Here is a 14,716-nt window from a genome sequence, read left to right on the forward strand (position 1 = left end):
ATGGTCTATCATGCACAGAGGAAAACAAGAGGCACACTCACAAAACATTAAGGAAGTTTCAGTAGCTGAACTTAATGAAAGATAACTACACACTACCTGTTCCATATTATGGCCTATCAAATAAAAACTGTAATCGGGAGGTTCAGTTCTATATGATGATACCTAATGTATGGAGCTTAACCATAGACTGATATTGACTATTCATTAGCATTTAACGTGTGTGTGTGTGTGTGTGTGTGTGTGTGTGTGTGTGTGTGTGTGTGTTTTTGGAGGTGGGGGGGGGGGGGGGGGGGGGGTTGGTGGTGGAGTCAAGAGAGAGTGAGAAGGGTGGGGAATAAGTCTGAAAACTAGGTTGCAAGTCTTTGCAAATATGCAATTAGATGGAGAATAAAATCAACACTAAATACATAAGAGTATTTCACTAACAGCTCTGAGTGTCAATGATCTCATAAATTTGCCATCCCTCTACATACATCCGTAATTTACATTATTTACACTTAAAGTGAGGAGATTGCAGACAACTACATTGCCTTTCCACACTCCTAAGCTTCTGTTCTACAGTCTATCCACAGTTTATTCAAAATAATGTGTCCTTCTAACAGACTATATCATAAAATTCACTATTTGTAAATGGTATGCTTTTTAATTTTCTACAGCAGTTCACAACAGTAAAGAATATTTAGAGTGAATTGTATTTTATTCTTCAGATGAGGAATCTAACAGCAATGAAAGCCATCACAAGGTTAATGTTACTTATGTCATAAATAATTATTGCACTTCTATGAGGATCATACCAACTGTATCTGAACGAACAACTGTGGGTATCCAAATGTAGGTCATATAAAGATTTCATTATATATAAAACACATCACTGCAGCTGGTACCACCACAGCACTTGTTTTCTGTGAACCAGATGCTGTGGTAATGCTCTGAAGGGAGTATTCTGTTATCACGTCACGTCACACTCACTTCCTTTCAGATATCACGATGACTCTCGCACACACTTCCCAAAAGCATCTACAACAGCTGCCTCTTGGTTCAGAGCACAGTAACCCACTTTCTAGTGAAAATGTTAGAAGTATGTGGCCATCACTAGACTTCAGTCATAGGAAATAACTGCAAGAACTCCTAGAATACGTTTGTCATGTGATGAAATGATACTAGCAGCAATTTTCCATCAAACAGTGGAAAAAATGTTTTCCTAAAAAGAAAGCATATCAAAACAAGAGAAACATAAAATATATAAATGCACTTAGTATGGAGTTTCAAAGTAATGATTTGTTTTCCTGGAAGAATAAATAAAAGTTGACAGAGCAAAAAAAGTGAAGAGAACATAAAACAGAAGGAAATAGTCTCTGGCATATTGTTTTTCAGTGCATCACATATCATGATCGATCTTCTTAATTAATACATTGCAAGAACAAATGAGAATGGTGGAGTACATGTAAAAAAAGGGGAGATAGCATCAAGGTTTAGGAAAGAGAGAGATTTAGAAAGAGGAAAACAGAAAGTACCAACAGTAAAGAGATGCCAGAGGTCTTGAACAGGTAGTTAATAGATTCATTTAGGTAGTTAATAATTGGAAATGTGTGTGTTGGATATCAACCTACTTTCTGAAGACACAACTGTGCAGATGTTACTGGCAGCAAAGTATTGCAAAAGGGCTCAACTAATAAATAGGCAATTAAGTAGTGAAATTCTGCATTTTATGAGCATATGCTAATACTAAAAAGTGAGTAACTTACTCAATCACTATTATGATTCTTCCAATTCAACTACAGTATCTCATATACCCAAAAAAGCTGACATACAATAGGTAATTATATTAAAATCAGCCCATCTTGTATCTGTTTAACAAAATTTTAGTCACTAATCAAACCTATTAGGAGACTAGACTGTATAAAACACACTGTTTAAAATAAATCACATTGTTTAAACAGAAACTTTTAATGAACTTCCCATTAGACACAGTATAACACGAAGAAGTATATTGATACTGGTGGTTGTTTAAACAATTCAAGTCACAAAAGAATAATTTCAGCACAAAAGTGGAGAGGCTCTGAAAGAAGTGGTATAGTAATCTTTATTATATATGCAGTTTACTCACACGTTAGAGCTATTATTGGGAAACAAACAATTTCTAATGCCTATCTCTGACTCACCTCACAATATGTTTTCCCCCTATGAGTGCAGGAGTCAAAAAGACAAGTATTAATACAAAATCAATATAACTAATCCCCATCTGTATCTACATCGAAACTCTGCAAACCAGTGTGAAGTGTATGGCAAAGGGTACATCCCATTGTACCAGTTTCTTCCCGTTCCATTCACATATGGAGTGCAGGGAGAATGATTATTTGAATTCCTCTATGCAATCTAATATTGTCCTCACTATCCTTATGTGAGCCATACATATGGTTTTCTTTTTTAATTTCTTTTTAGGGCACAAAAAAAACTGGGGTCATACACGCCCAAGTCAGAACTATAGAACATGAACACAGAGGAGAGTTAAACTACTATAGGACAGTCCCAATTGACAGAAGAGAAGATAGCTAAAAACAGGCATGTGGAAAAAGGGCTAAAAAAGACACCATACAGAAACAGAGGTCCAAAACTAAAAATTAAATGGCCTTTGCCATATTGCTTCGGCAGATAAAAAGTAAAACATAAGTCAACAGCCCGCTCGTCATTTGCTGAAACGGCCGATAAATCAGATGGCAAACCCAAGCTGGAATGTAAATGGTTACAAAAAGAGTAAAAAGCAGTCAACAGCCCACCCGTCATTCGCTAAAACAGCTAATAAATCAGATCGCAAACCCAAGCTGGAACGTAAATGGTTACAAAAAGGGCAGTGTATCAGGAAGTGGCGAACATTTAAAATTTGGGTGCAATAAGTACGAAGTGGTAGGGTAGTGTCACTTAGCAAATGATGATGGCTAAAAAGGCAGTGCCCAAAATGTAGTCAAGTTAAAATAATCTCCTCCTGGCGGGAGGGCCGAGAGGAGGTTATCCAAGGCGCTAGAGGAGGCATAATAAGCTGAAGCTTATTCCCATGAAGGGAGGACCATTGGAGATGCCAAAGGAACACCACCTGCTGATATATGGCAATGCAGAGATTATCGGAGTGAATACAGGTACTCATGGGCTGAGGTACGAGGACTGCAGCCTTGGCAGCAGTGTCAGCTGCCTCGTTTCCTGGCAGACCAACATGGCCAGGAACCCACAGAAACATGACCCTGGCTCCACCAAGAGTGAGCAAGTGACAGTTTTCCTGGACCTGCTGCACTAAGGGATGGGCAGTGTACAGCACACATAGACTTTGGAGGGCACTGAGTGAATCTGACCAGAGGACACAATTGAAAAGCCTGTGTCGCCGGATGCACTCTGTGGCCTGAGGCAGGGCGAGGAGCTCATCTGTAAATACTGAGGAGTGTGCCGGAAGCAGATATTGAAAGACACAGGTACCAAAGACAAAGAGACACCCAACCCCACGGTCAGTCTGAGAGCCATCAGTGTATACAAAGGTACTATCACGAAGTTCCATGCTAAGGTCGTGAAACTGAAGGCAATAGACCTAGACTGAAGTAGTGTCCTTAGGAAGCAAATGAAGGCCAAGGTTAACATGGGCTGCTTCACGAAGCCAAGGTGGTGAAGTGTGCACACCCACCAGAAAAGATGCAGGTAATGTGAAGTTAATCCGACATAAGAAGTGCCGAAAGTGGACTCCAGGAGGTAATAAAGAAGAGGGACGAGCCCCATACTCACGATCAAAGGAATCACCAAAGGAGGGGTGGCCACACATGGCAGACAAACAGCATGCATACCTGCTAAGGCAGTAGGACAGTGGTAGTTTAGCAGCTTCAGCATACAGACTCTCAACCGGGCTAGAGTAAAAGACACCCATGGCCAAACAGATGCCATGATGGTGGATAGTGTTGAGACGGCGTAAGGGGGATGGGCATGCACACGCATAAACAAAGCTCTCATAGTCGAGTTTCGAACGGACAAAGGACTAGTACAAACAGAGGAGGGTGGTTCGTTTGGCACCCCAGGAAGTACCATTGAGGACAGGTAGGACACTGAGGACCGCATACAGCGGGCTGCCAGGTAAGATACATGTGAGGACTAAGAGTGTTTCCTTCCAACTGGGAGGCCCCTTCACACGGGGGCGCACCCGCCTTAGTTGATTGTTCACACCTCACTTCACACCTCCCGAACACCTGACAAAGGGACCAATCGGAAATTTGGGAAGGTTACAGCTCAGGCAGTCACCCTTCCCTAGGCCTGGCCTGTACCAGGGGGTAGGTGCAAACCCTACATGTCGACCCGGGGCTGGGAATTATGTGTTACCCAGTCAAATGTTAAGCAGTAGAGCGTGGGCCAGCCTTCAAGAGTGCACAGGGAGGAAGAAGAAAAAAAGAGGATCCTCAAACGCCAGAGTGGAGGAACAAGAGGAGAAGGGAAACTAAGAAAGGAAGAGGGAGCAAAAAACAAAGGTGAGACTGTTCACTCGTCGGCAACAGAATGCAGAACATCCCAATAATACACCAGACATGTTCCCCAAGAGAGGGGAAAAAGAATAGCAAGAGGTTAGACATGCAGCACGGAAGGGAGAAAATGCTGCAAAGGCTGGGGCTCCATGGTAGCCAAGCACGAACCCACCAAACAGTTGCGAGTCCCCTGGAATTATATCATTCTTGATATACAGTATAACAAGAAATTGTCACATTGGTAATTGGTTGGTTGGTTTGGGGAAGGAGACCAGACAGCGTGGTCATCGGTCTCATCGGATTAGGGAAGGATGGGGAAGGAAGTCGGCCGTGCCCTTTCAGAGGAACCATCCCGGCATTTGCCTGGAGTGATTTAGGGAAATCACGGAAAACCTAAATCAGGATGGCCGGATGCGGGATTGAACCGTCGTCCTCCCGAATGCGAGTCCAGTGTCTAACCACTGCGCCACCTCGCTCGGTCCACATTGGTAATTCTAACCTTGTCAAGATTCCCTAATATCAATATTTACAATATCCTTGGAGTCTTTCACAGTGGCATGCCTGAATAAACTCTTCTAAGCTTACAGGGCACATTATTTCAAATAAAACAGTTGGAGCTTTTGACAGCTATCTGCGCCATTGTTGTCAAGAGTTAAAAACAACTAACTGCTGGGGCTGGCACGGTGTTCCAATTATATGGGCACAATTTCAGCATCTAGAACCAATCAGAGGGGGCTCCGCCAGGGTTTCGACTACCTCTCACATTGTGCCCTGAAATCAGGAATATTATACTCGCTATCCTCCACTCCCATTCCACAGTGGTATTTCACTGTCCACTGAATCTATGCAATATCTTTGTCCATACTTCCTCCAACCCTGCTCTCAATCCCTTGCCTCCTGGTTGATGTCCCTGCAACAGATGTAGATGCAAAACCTTTGCCATATATCTCCCGACTACTACCTACTCCGATCCTGTTATGGACATTTCCCATCCCATCAAAGGCAGGGCTAACTGTGAAAGCAGCCATGTGATCTACAAAATAAGTTGTAACCACTATGTAGCTTTCTATGTGGACATGACAACTAATCAGCTGTCTGTCCAGATGAAAGGCTACCTCCAAACTGTAGCCAAGAAACTGCTGGAACACACTACCCAACATGATGTGCTTCATTTCAATGACTGCTTTGCAACCTGTGCCATTTGTATTCTCCCTAACAATACTAACTTTTCTCAACTGTACAGGTGGAACTCTCCCTGCAACATATATTTCCCGTAATGCGCCTGGCTTCAACATTCGGTAGTCTGTGTCCTCCACCTACCTATAACCGTCCGTTCCAGCCCAAGGCATGCCTTTTATTCCACCAATGCACCCACTGGTCTCTTACCCTTCTCTACCTCTCTCCACTTCCCTTTCCCTTTCCCACTCACCCCATCCCCCCCCCCCCCTGCCCCCTCCCCCAACTAGCAAAGCCAACAGACTCTGCATCTATCAGTCCTATCCTGACATTACCACATCCCTGCAGGCACTCACAAGTAGCACACCTTTCCCCTACGTTGCTATCCCTCTCCTCCCCACTTCATAATACTCCTTACCCCCAGGTCACAGTGGCCGGAGATAGTGGCCACATGTGTATGAGTTGTGCTTGTGTGAACTTATGTATGTGTTCTCTATTTCCAAAGAAGGCAATTCAGCCAAAAACTTAAATGTTTGAAAGTCCTTTTGTTGTGGCTGCAACTCACTGTATCCTCTATGCGGTGAGTAACAATCCATCCTTTTCATAATACTGTTGTTATTCCATCATGGACTCTGCATCAAAGTTTGTATTGAGCTAGTTCACAGTTCCTTCATTCATTCCTTAAAGTGGTTGACACTGGACTCGCATTCGGGAGGACGACGGTGCAATCCTGCATCCGGCCATCCTGATTTAGGTTTTCCGTGATTTGCCTAAATCGCTCCAGGCAAATGCCGGGATGGTTCCTTTGAAAGGGCACGCCCGACTTCCTTCCCCATCCTTCCCTAATCCGATGAGATCGATGACCTTGCTGTCTGGTCTCCTTCCCCAAACACCCCCCCCCCCCCCCAATTCCTTAAACTGTTTATCAATGGAGGCATTTAGCAATTAAAAATGGCTATTAGGGACTCCTAAAATTACAGGTACACATGTTTTAAGTCCTTGAGTTTGTTTTTGGTATAATTAGTCCAATAGGAATTAAACTGATCTAACAGTAGCTTAGCAGGTATTTTCAAGTTTCCCGCAATACTTTTAACGCCTTTATTTATCATCATCGTTACTCCTCAATTCAACCAGCCTTTTCCACTGACAGCTGCATAAACTGTTTCCCCACAGTTTCTTTCCGAGTTACATCTTTGTGTTGTCTGCCTATGAAAAATTGACCACAGCAATAATTTCGGTGAATTAGTAAAATAAGACAAAATAATCATGTAACAAGGTCTTTTAACAGTCTGTAGCTTTAAAAAAGAAAAACTGTGTCCACTTGGACGCTAAATCATGATTTGACATGTATATTTTTCTGTCTGTGGAAGTGCAAGATATTCTACCTTTATTATACAATGGAAAATCCACTATGGAATGTAACAATACTATGAAAAGGATAGTTGCTAATCACCATACAGCAGACACATTGAGTTGCAGATAGGCACAACAAAACGACTGTCACAAAATAAGCTTTCAGCCAACAAGGCCTTCGCCAAAAATAGAAAAAACACACACATGACCATAGTCTCTGACAGCTAAAACAGCTAAAGCCTGTGTGTGTGTGTTGTGTGTGTGTGTGTGTGTGTGTGTGTGTGTGTGTGTGTGTGTGTGCGCACGCACAGGCGCGCACTATTGCAACATCTTTGTGAGTTTATCACAGCAAGTGCCGTATTCCATGCTTTGTCCACGTTGAAGCCGCTATCTCTATAAATTAAATACGCTGCCAACTGAATTTCAATTGCTTCTTTCACTACCGAGTCACGAAAATTGAAGTCAAGGCTAAAATTTCGATGTTATCATTCATTATAGAGTGCTCAGTGTCAATACAGTCCTCTGCCACCATAGATTTATTGGGTTGTAAGAAGCAATTGAAACTTGGTTGGCACCAAATTTAATTAATAGAGATAGCGGCTTCAACTTGGACAAAGCATGGAATCCGGCATTTTCTGAAATAAACTCACAAAGATGTTGTGACGGTGCAGCTCGCAGTGTACATTGATATAACCGTGTGCATCGACCGTGCAGCCTCAGATCTAATTCCATGCATATGTTAAATCTCTTTGCACCCGATCACCATCTCTGGCACTATGTGTATCTGTGGCGACATGTGAGCGATGCAGTCCATGTGTTTCAATGGACAGCACAAGTGCTGGAGAATCAGTCTCCTCGGCTCACTCTGAAGATGACTGGGCAGTATACAGCCGAAATATTAGAAGAAGAAGTGAAATTTATTTGGCTGCACACCTGAAATTTTATGTAACAGTCAAAACTATTGTTCTGAAGTTATGGTAGGACAAAGTGTTGCTGGCAACAGGAAGAGAAATCAAAGAGAAATTGAAAAGTGATATGCTACTCAAGCTAGCAGGAGTCAAATAATAATAAGAAAGACATGTTGAAATGTAAGCATAAATAAGTTGAGAAACATTTATTTTTGTGGCATGAACTTTTAAGAGGAAAAGGTTTGCCCATTACCGGGTCAATATTGCGGAAAAAAGCATTCCAATCTCAGTGGAAAATAGAAAGAAAAGATTCAGAATATAGTACCAGTGATGAATGGTTCAGTATCTGCCAGGTTACCATTAGTGAAGAGGCTTTACCTGCTGACAAAGAGGCTGTGGCACTGTTTAAAGACTACCTTTTATGAAGATAATTGATGAGGTAAGAATTTCACGCTAACAATTGTACAACTGTGATGAGAGTGGTTTTAATTAGAAGATGCTCCCTACATAAACACTTGCTTTAAAAAAGGAAGCTGCAGCATCCAGTTACAAGAAAAGTAAGGCACAAGTTACCCTATTGGCTTGCAGTAATGCAAGTGACAACCAGAAGATTAGGCTTACATCAATAAGGAAATTGTAGAAACCCAGAGATGGAGACATCATAGCATTATTTCCACCACAAAATGTACTGTTCTTTGTCAGCCAGTGCACCACAATATCTGTGAAATCCTAAAGAAGTAGCGTCACCACCATCATCTTATTTTGTTGACATCAGCGATTGACTCGCTAGATACCATAAGGTGGTTGGCTGAAGCATGGGAAGAGATTCCAAACATAAGACTTATAAGGTCTTGGAAAATTTCTTTTAAATCATGAAGGTGGATATTTTAACTCTGAACCCATGTGTGAAACCAAAGTAAAAAATGGAAATGATGGTATCATTTTGTTGCTCAAAAATGTACTGTACTGACAGGATGTCAATGCAGAGGACATCGCAGAATGGATGGCAATTGATGAAGTTGATGAACTAACTGACAATAATATTGCAGAACTGGTAACTCAGGAGGAAGTAACACAAGAGGAGGAGGCAAACCTGGATGACATGAGAAATCTCGTCACGCATTCAGAAGGATTCACGAGAACTGAGGCAGTACTGCAGTATATTAATGAGCAGGGGGAAGGAAAACCAGATGATATCATCTGTTTGCATAAGTGGAGGGATATTGCAGCATGCAAGAGAACTAAAAGAGGGAAACAGTCATCATCAAAGACATTTTTTAAAACCTCAAACTTGTAAGTTTCATCTTTTTTTTAGGTCTGGCTTTTAACACATGTAATCATACATTCATACTTTACAATGCAAATCATTTTATGTTTCATGTAATAATCTTTGAAGGGTACAATGTGTACATAACAAACACCCATAATTAGCATGTATCATGTAAGACAGTATAACATGTTAAAAAAGTCAGTTTTTGGTATAAAATAGTGTGTTTTGAATTGTATGGCTGGGGTCAGGATAGAGAATTTGTAGAGCTCCTGCCAGTCTGGCTTTTTTTATATCTAGCTTGACCTTCTGCCAATTAGGTCAGATAGTCGAGAGATTACTGTTATTTGGTTCTTGTGTTGGGTGTTTAATGATTTTGGACTTCTGATACCTTTTGTTGGATTTTCCATTTAGGAGTTGGTGGCTAACTAGGTTGAGTGTTGTTACTTTTGGCAGTTTTTTGACAACCATAGGATCACAGTTGAGCTTTTTGACTAAATTATGGGTGCTTTTGGTATTCTGGGTCATGTCCATTCCCTCCAGGGTTTCTGGGCCATGTCCATACCTTCCACGGTTTCAATTCACTTCCCTTCTTGTAACACTCAGTACTTCCATTAGTGCAGTTCTGCACAATATAGTGTATTCTCAGAAGGGTCCTGCTTGCACAGAAGGAGCCTCAGGGACAAGGAAGAAATCTTCATGTATGCATTCTTCAAGAGAGAATGTGGGTGCCCTGGAAACATTGCATTAAAAACCAATGCCCAACACTTCCACAACTAGATATCAAAGTGAAATGAGACATGGCTCCAACAACAGCTAACATTAACCATTGTAAGTATTTTATGATCATTACTAACTTTCTTTTTTGATAGCAGAATAATAGTGCAACAAAGGAATACCCTAAAATAGTGACAGTTGAAGATAAATGAGAAAAAATATAAAAGTGATCAGAATAGCTTTTGTTTGACAGCCAGGACAAAGAACTGAGTTTAAAAATACAGTGTTTGCATGAGAGGAGACTACGAGAGCATAAATATTAATTCATTCAGCATTAAAAATTAACAATCAAACTGAACAACACACATTTCACATGTTACCAAAGACAATACAATACTTTTTGTGCAATAAGGACAACATACATAAGCTAATACCAGAAAATACACAACATAAACACAAAAATAAGCAAGGAAATAGGAAACATGTATGCCAAGCACTTGGCATGCAAAGACTGCATAAGATTTTAAACTTACCCGTCCTCAGGTGATGTCTGACCATGAGTGCTGTTGTGACTACTTGCACCTTTATCAATTTTAACTGTTACTCTGTCTGCTGGTACTGAAATGCTCCGACTGAACTCTTGAGGAGTACTAAGTCGAGAGCTCTTCTTTTTACTGAAAAAGATTATAGCGGTCATAATTTGATAATACCATGATTTAATAGACAAGCTTTTTTGCACATGAAAAACACACACATGATCCTCACAGTATATACTCATTATAGTAAAGCCAAAAATGGGCAACTAGATCTCTTATTTTGCATAATGTGTTTATAGCTGTAAGAGTTTCTCAGTTATCATAATTTTAATTGAAGTATATACTCTCTATTTAAAATATTTTGTTTCTTGGTCCAAAACTAAAATGTGGACATGAGTACCTTATTTCCCCCAAACCATCTTCTATCTGTTGAAACTAGCTGCTGGCAATTTGAATTGTACATAATTTTAGAATGAAATGTTTTTTTTTTAAGCAAACTACAGCAGCAGCAGGATTTATGGATGAGAGAACATACATTAAATTTATTAAAAGACAATTTTCTTAAGTAAATTTTACGAAGGGAATTTTTTATGGCAAGCAAATATTTCAAATAGTTATGTGTAGTGCAGTAAGTTCATACCATGTTTCACAGTTCACTTGCTAACTCAAAAAGTCCTATCGGTTTACAGGCTGTATACAACTGACCTGTTTATGGATGGCACCACATGCTGGCCATTCACAGATTACTAAATAGCATAATGGCTTAAATTTAATAATTATTTAAATAAAAATAAATCTTTATAACAACACATTTTTAAATCACATTAAAAGATAAAAAATAATTTCTCCCAGCCCCATGCCGATTCCTAACACCACATGTATAGTCCTGAAAATTTGTGATTTGAATTTTTGACAGCTATGAAAATATTTGTAAGATTTATAATGTAAAATGTGGGGCACATATGATACATAATTGATGCAGGAATAGTTCACCTTCTTATTATTATCCCTTTCATGCACCCCACATTTGTCATTAAAAATCTTAGAAGATTTTATGTAACTATTAAAAATTCAAAAGCACAAATTTTCAGACCTATCTGTATGGGATTAGGAGAAATTATTATATATTTTTAGCCCAATTTAAAAACTCAACATATTAAAAAAATTGTAAACAATTACTTTCTGCTTTTTAGTTTTCTATGTGTGAAATTTCTCAATGGATTGGTGTGTAATGAGAACAATATGAAAGCACAGCGAATACACAACTGAAGGCAGAGCTGCAGTGCACCTAGGTTTATAGTGCAGCTGTGAGCATTAATTGGTCGGCAAGATGGACGTGGCCCTTTGATATCAACAGAACAGTGCTGCAAAGGCAATACTAGACCTGCAGACGTAGCAGTGTCATCTAGTTGCCATCATAGAGTTCTACGTATACCATCTGGAATGCATTCCAATACTACCCACTCAAGACACAAGACCTCCAGGGCAGCCGAGGCATCAGCATTTACCAACCCTATTCACCCCTGCCTCCACCACTGTGGGAGCTAGGTGGACCAGACAGATGAGAAAGCGAGTTAATATTGCACTGTCATTCAGTTCTCAGCTGTGTTTAAAATTTCAAGTCTCTAGCTCATGAAGAATTACTTTAAAATCAACTGCAAAGTTTGCACCCAAAAGACAGACAAAAAAACAACGTAACAAAACTGAGTTAATAAAGATGAACACAATAGTTGTCCATAGCAGACACATTAGTGAAAATTACTTAAATTTAGTAACAATAAACACCTTAGTATTCTACACCATCCTTACTGCTGCACTCTAATTAAGAATTTGTTCAGAGTTAAGTTATATAAGGGGCAACCAAACAGTTTCCGTTTGAGGGTGCTGTTGCAGCATACATGCAACATAGTGCACCTCTGATCCCGGCTTATAAGCACTGACCTGTCAGCAAGGGATTAGTGTATAGATCGTGTCTTTTCAACGTGCATGTGGTGAATGCAGAAACATCAACTACAATGTCATTATTCCCAGATGTGTCCAAACAGGACTAACTCGCTGTTATTCTTTTCTTGACTGCTGAAGGACAAACGTAGGTAGAGATCCATCACAGAGAAAAGAATATGTATGAGCTAGCATATCAGTCAAAAGCCACCACTGTGGAATGTTGCACCAAGCTCCAGGCTGCTGCTTCATGATAACCCACACATCCAGTATTGCTACAGAATGGCTCCAGCAACACTCTTCTGAGTTTAAACACTTCTGCTGGCCACCAAACTTCCCAGACATGAACATTATTGAGCATATTTGTGATGCTTTGCAACATGCTGTTCAGAAGAGATCTCCACCCACTCGTACTGTTACGGTTTTATGGACAGCCCTGTAGGATTCACGGTTTCAGTTCCCTGCAGTACTACTTCAGACATTAGTCGAGTCCATGCCATGCTGGTATTGCAAATGTCACAATGCAGACATTAGGCCAACTCAAGTGGGAGATACTCAAGCACCCATCCTACAGCCCCAATCTCTCACTATGTGATTATCACACCTTCAGCCCTTAAAATGGGCTTGAAGGGTTGATGAGTCCTGTCAGACAAGAATGTGCAGCAGACAGTTATGGACTTCTTTACTCAGCAGGACATGATGTTTATCAAACAGGCACCTTTAACTTGGTGCGTAGGTGAGATAACTACCTTGATGCTCCTGTGATTTTGCCTGATTGACATGCCAGTCCTGGACTGTATGGCCTTCAAACAGAAATTTTTTGATTGACCCTTGTAAATATACTTCGTTTGAAGTATCAGAGGCAATCAGTTGAGCAATGTAAGAGGAAAAACGATGGTTTTTCTTTTTCCTTCAAAGTAGTTATTCTGCTAAGAAATACAGTAATAAAGTAATTTACAAGTAATCCCTGTAACTACTAATATGAATATTTAGCACTAGTTGGATTGATTGTTAATACAGTTTACTGGAGTAGATTGCACTAAAGGTGCAGTTACAGTATCTAATTTGTAGTAGGGATGGGCTATGATCGCGCTCGAGAAACGTGCGACACGAAGGCAATTTCTCGAGAATTTCTCGGGTACGCTCGAGAAGTTGACAGTGCTGCGCTCTCTGAGAAATTGCGCAAACCTTCGGTACATGAAGCACTGAGCCGCAGCGGTCGTACTCGTCGTACGTACGTGCTCGGAAAACTTTGAAATTCTATTATTGATATCAACTGCACTACCGTTATTAATGTTTACTGAAGTATTAGTTTATGTCTCATAAGACCAAAATCATAGAATTGTTGTTTAAAACAAAGCACAGAATTCGCATAAAACAGAAGCTTTATTCTTACAAAATAAATTACCTTGTACATTCTGCATGTATGCATGCATGCTTAAATGTAAAAGAGAAGTGCTATAGCCTTTTATATACAGAAACTGCGTACATGCGTTTACTTACTGAAGAAAGGAAACAAAAGTTGTTCAGCAGAAGGCATTTTCACATCGCATTGCTACACTGCCGTCGACCTTTGTTTAGAAATATGATTTTATTAACCAATTGGCCTTTTAGTCTGCTTCTTTATTTGTTTATAAGTAGTCCTGTTTTCGGAAATATTCTTTCACTGGGAACAGAAGTTGCAGGTATTGCAAGATATTTTTTTGCCACGATAGCTAGATCTGGGTAACTGTTTTCATTTTTTTTCCAGTAGTGTAAAGGATTATCCGTGCGTTGTAGGTACGGTTCTTCCAAATATCGTTGTACCTCCAGGTCTATGCTATCACAACCACTTTTCGTTAGATTTTTATTGGAAACCTCTTCATCGAAAGAAGCCCATAAGGAACTACTGGCGTTTTGTACGACATGGTACTCGTGGCTAGTGTCGTTAGCAGCCGAATGAGCACGGTCCCTACCTCGTTTGTGCACTCTGCAATTAGGCTTGCAACGGCATGTTTTGAATGAACGGGATTCGTAAATGGTAACGTTTTGAATCTTGGGTCGAGAACTGTGGCAATGGCATGTACTTTATTTGTTTCTATTAAGCCTAGCCAGGCTATTAGTGAGTTGTGCAGACGTTGCTGTAGCTCTTGCGCTGTTGTGGTAGCCCACTTCCCATTGCATACGGTTATGATTAGCTGTCTGATTATTGGAATAGCTTTCGAAAGAGAGGTGTAGTTTTCAGTTGAGGTTTCACTTGTTACTACTTAAAATGGCTCTAGTACACACAAACATTTGTTCAAAATTCGCCACTCGTCAGCTGTGAGGTTCTCTACACCTGAATACAAA

The 14,716-nt window shown here is 40.4% G+C and overlaps 1 protein-coding gene across 2 annotated transcripts in view; it reads right to left on the reverse strand.

The window, feature by feature from the left end:
* LOC124617109 (mitogen-activated protein kinase kinase kinase 15) overlaps nucleotides 1-14,716 on the reverse strand; it is a 165,139-nt gene that overhangs the window by 62,052 nt on the left and 88,371 nt on the right. For both annotated transcript variants that reach the window (XM_047145240.1, XM_047145239.1), the window contains exon 18: nucleotides 10,445-10,585. In XM_047145240.1, the coding sequence (XP_047001196.1) occupies nucleotides 10,445-10,585 (141 nt within the window). The remainder of the gene's footprint in view (nucleotides 1-10,444; nucleotides 10,586-14,716) is intronic.

This window comes from Schistocerca americana, chromosome 1, assembly GCF_021461395.2.
Source record: "Schistocerca americana isolate TAMUIC-IGC-003095 chromosome 1, iqSchAmer2.1, whole genome shotgun sequence".
In the NCBI taxonomy this organism is placed as follows: domain Eukaryota; kingdom Metazoa; phylum Arthropoda; class Insecta; order Orthoptera; family Acrididae; genus Schistocerca; species Schistocerca americana.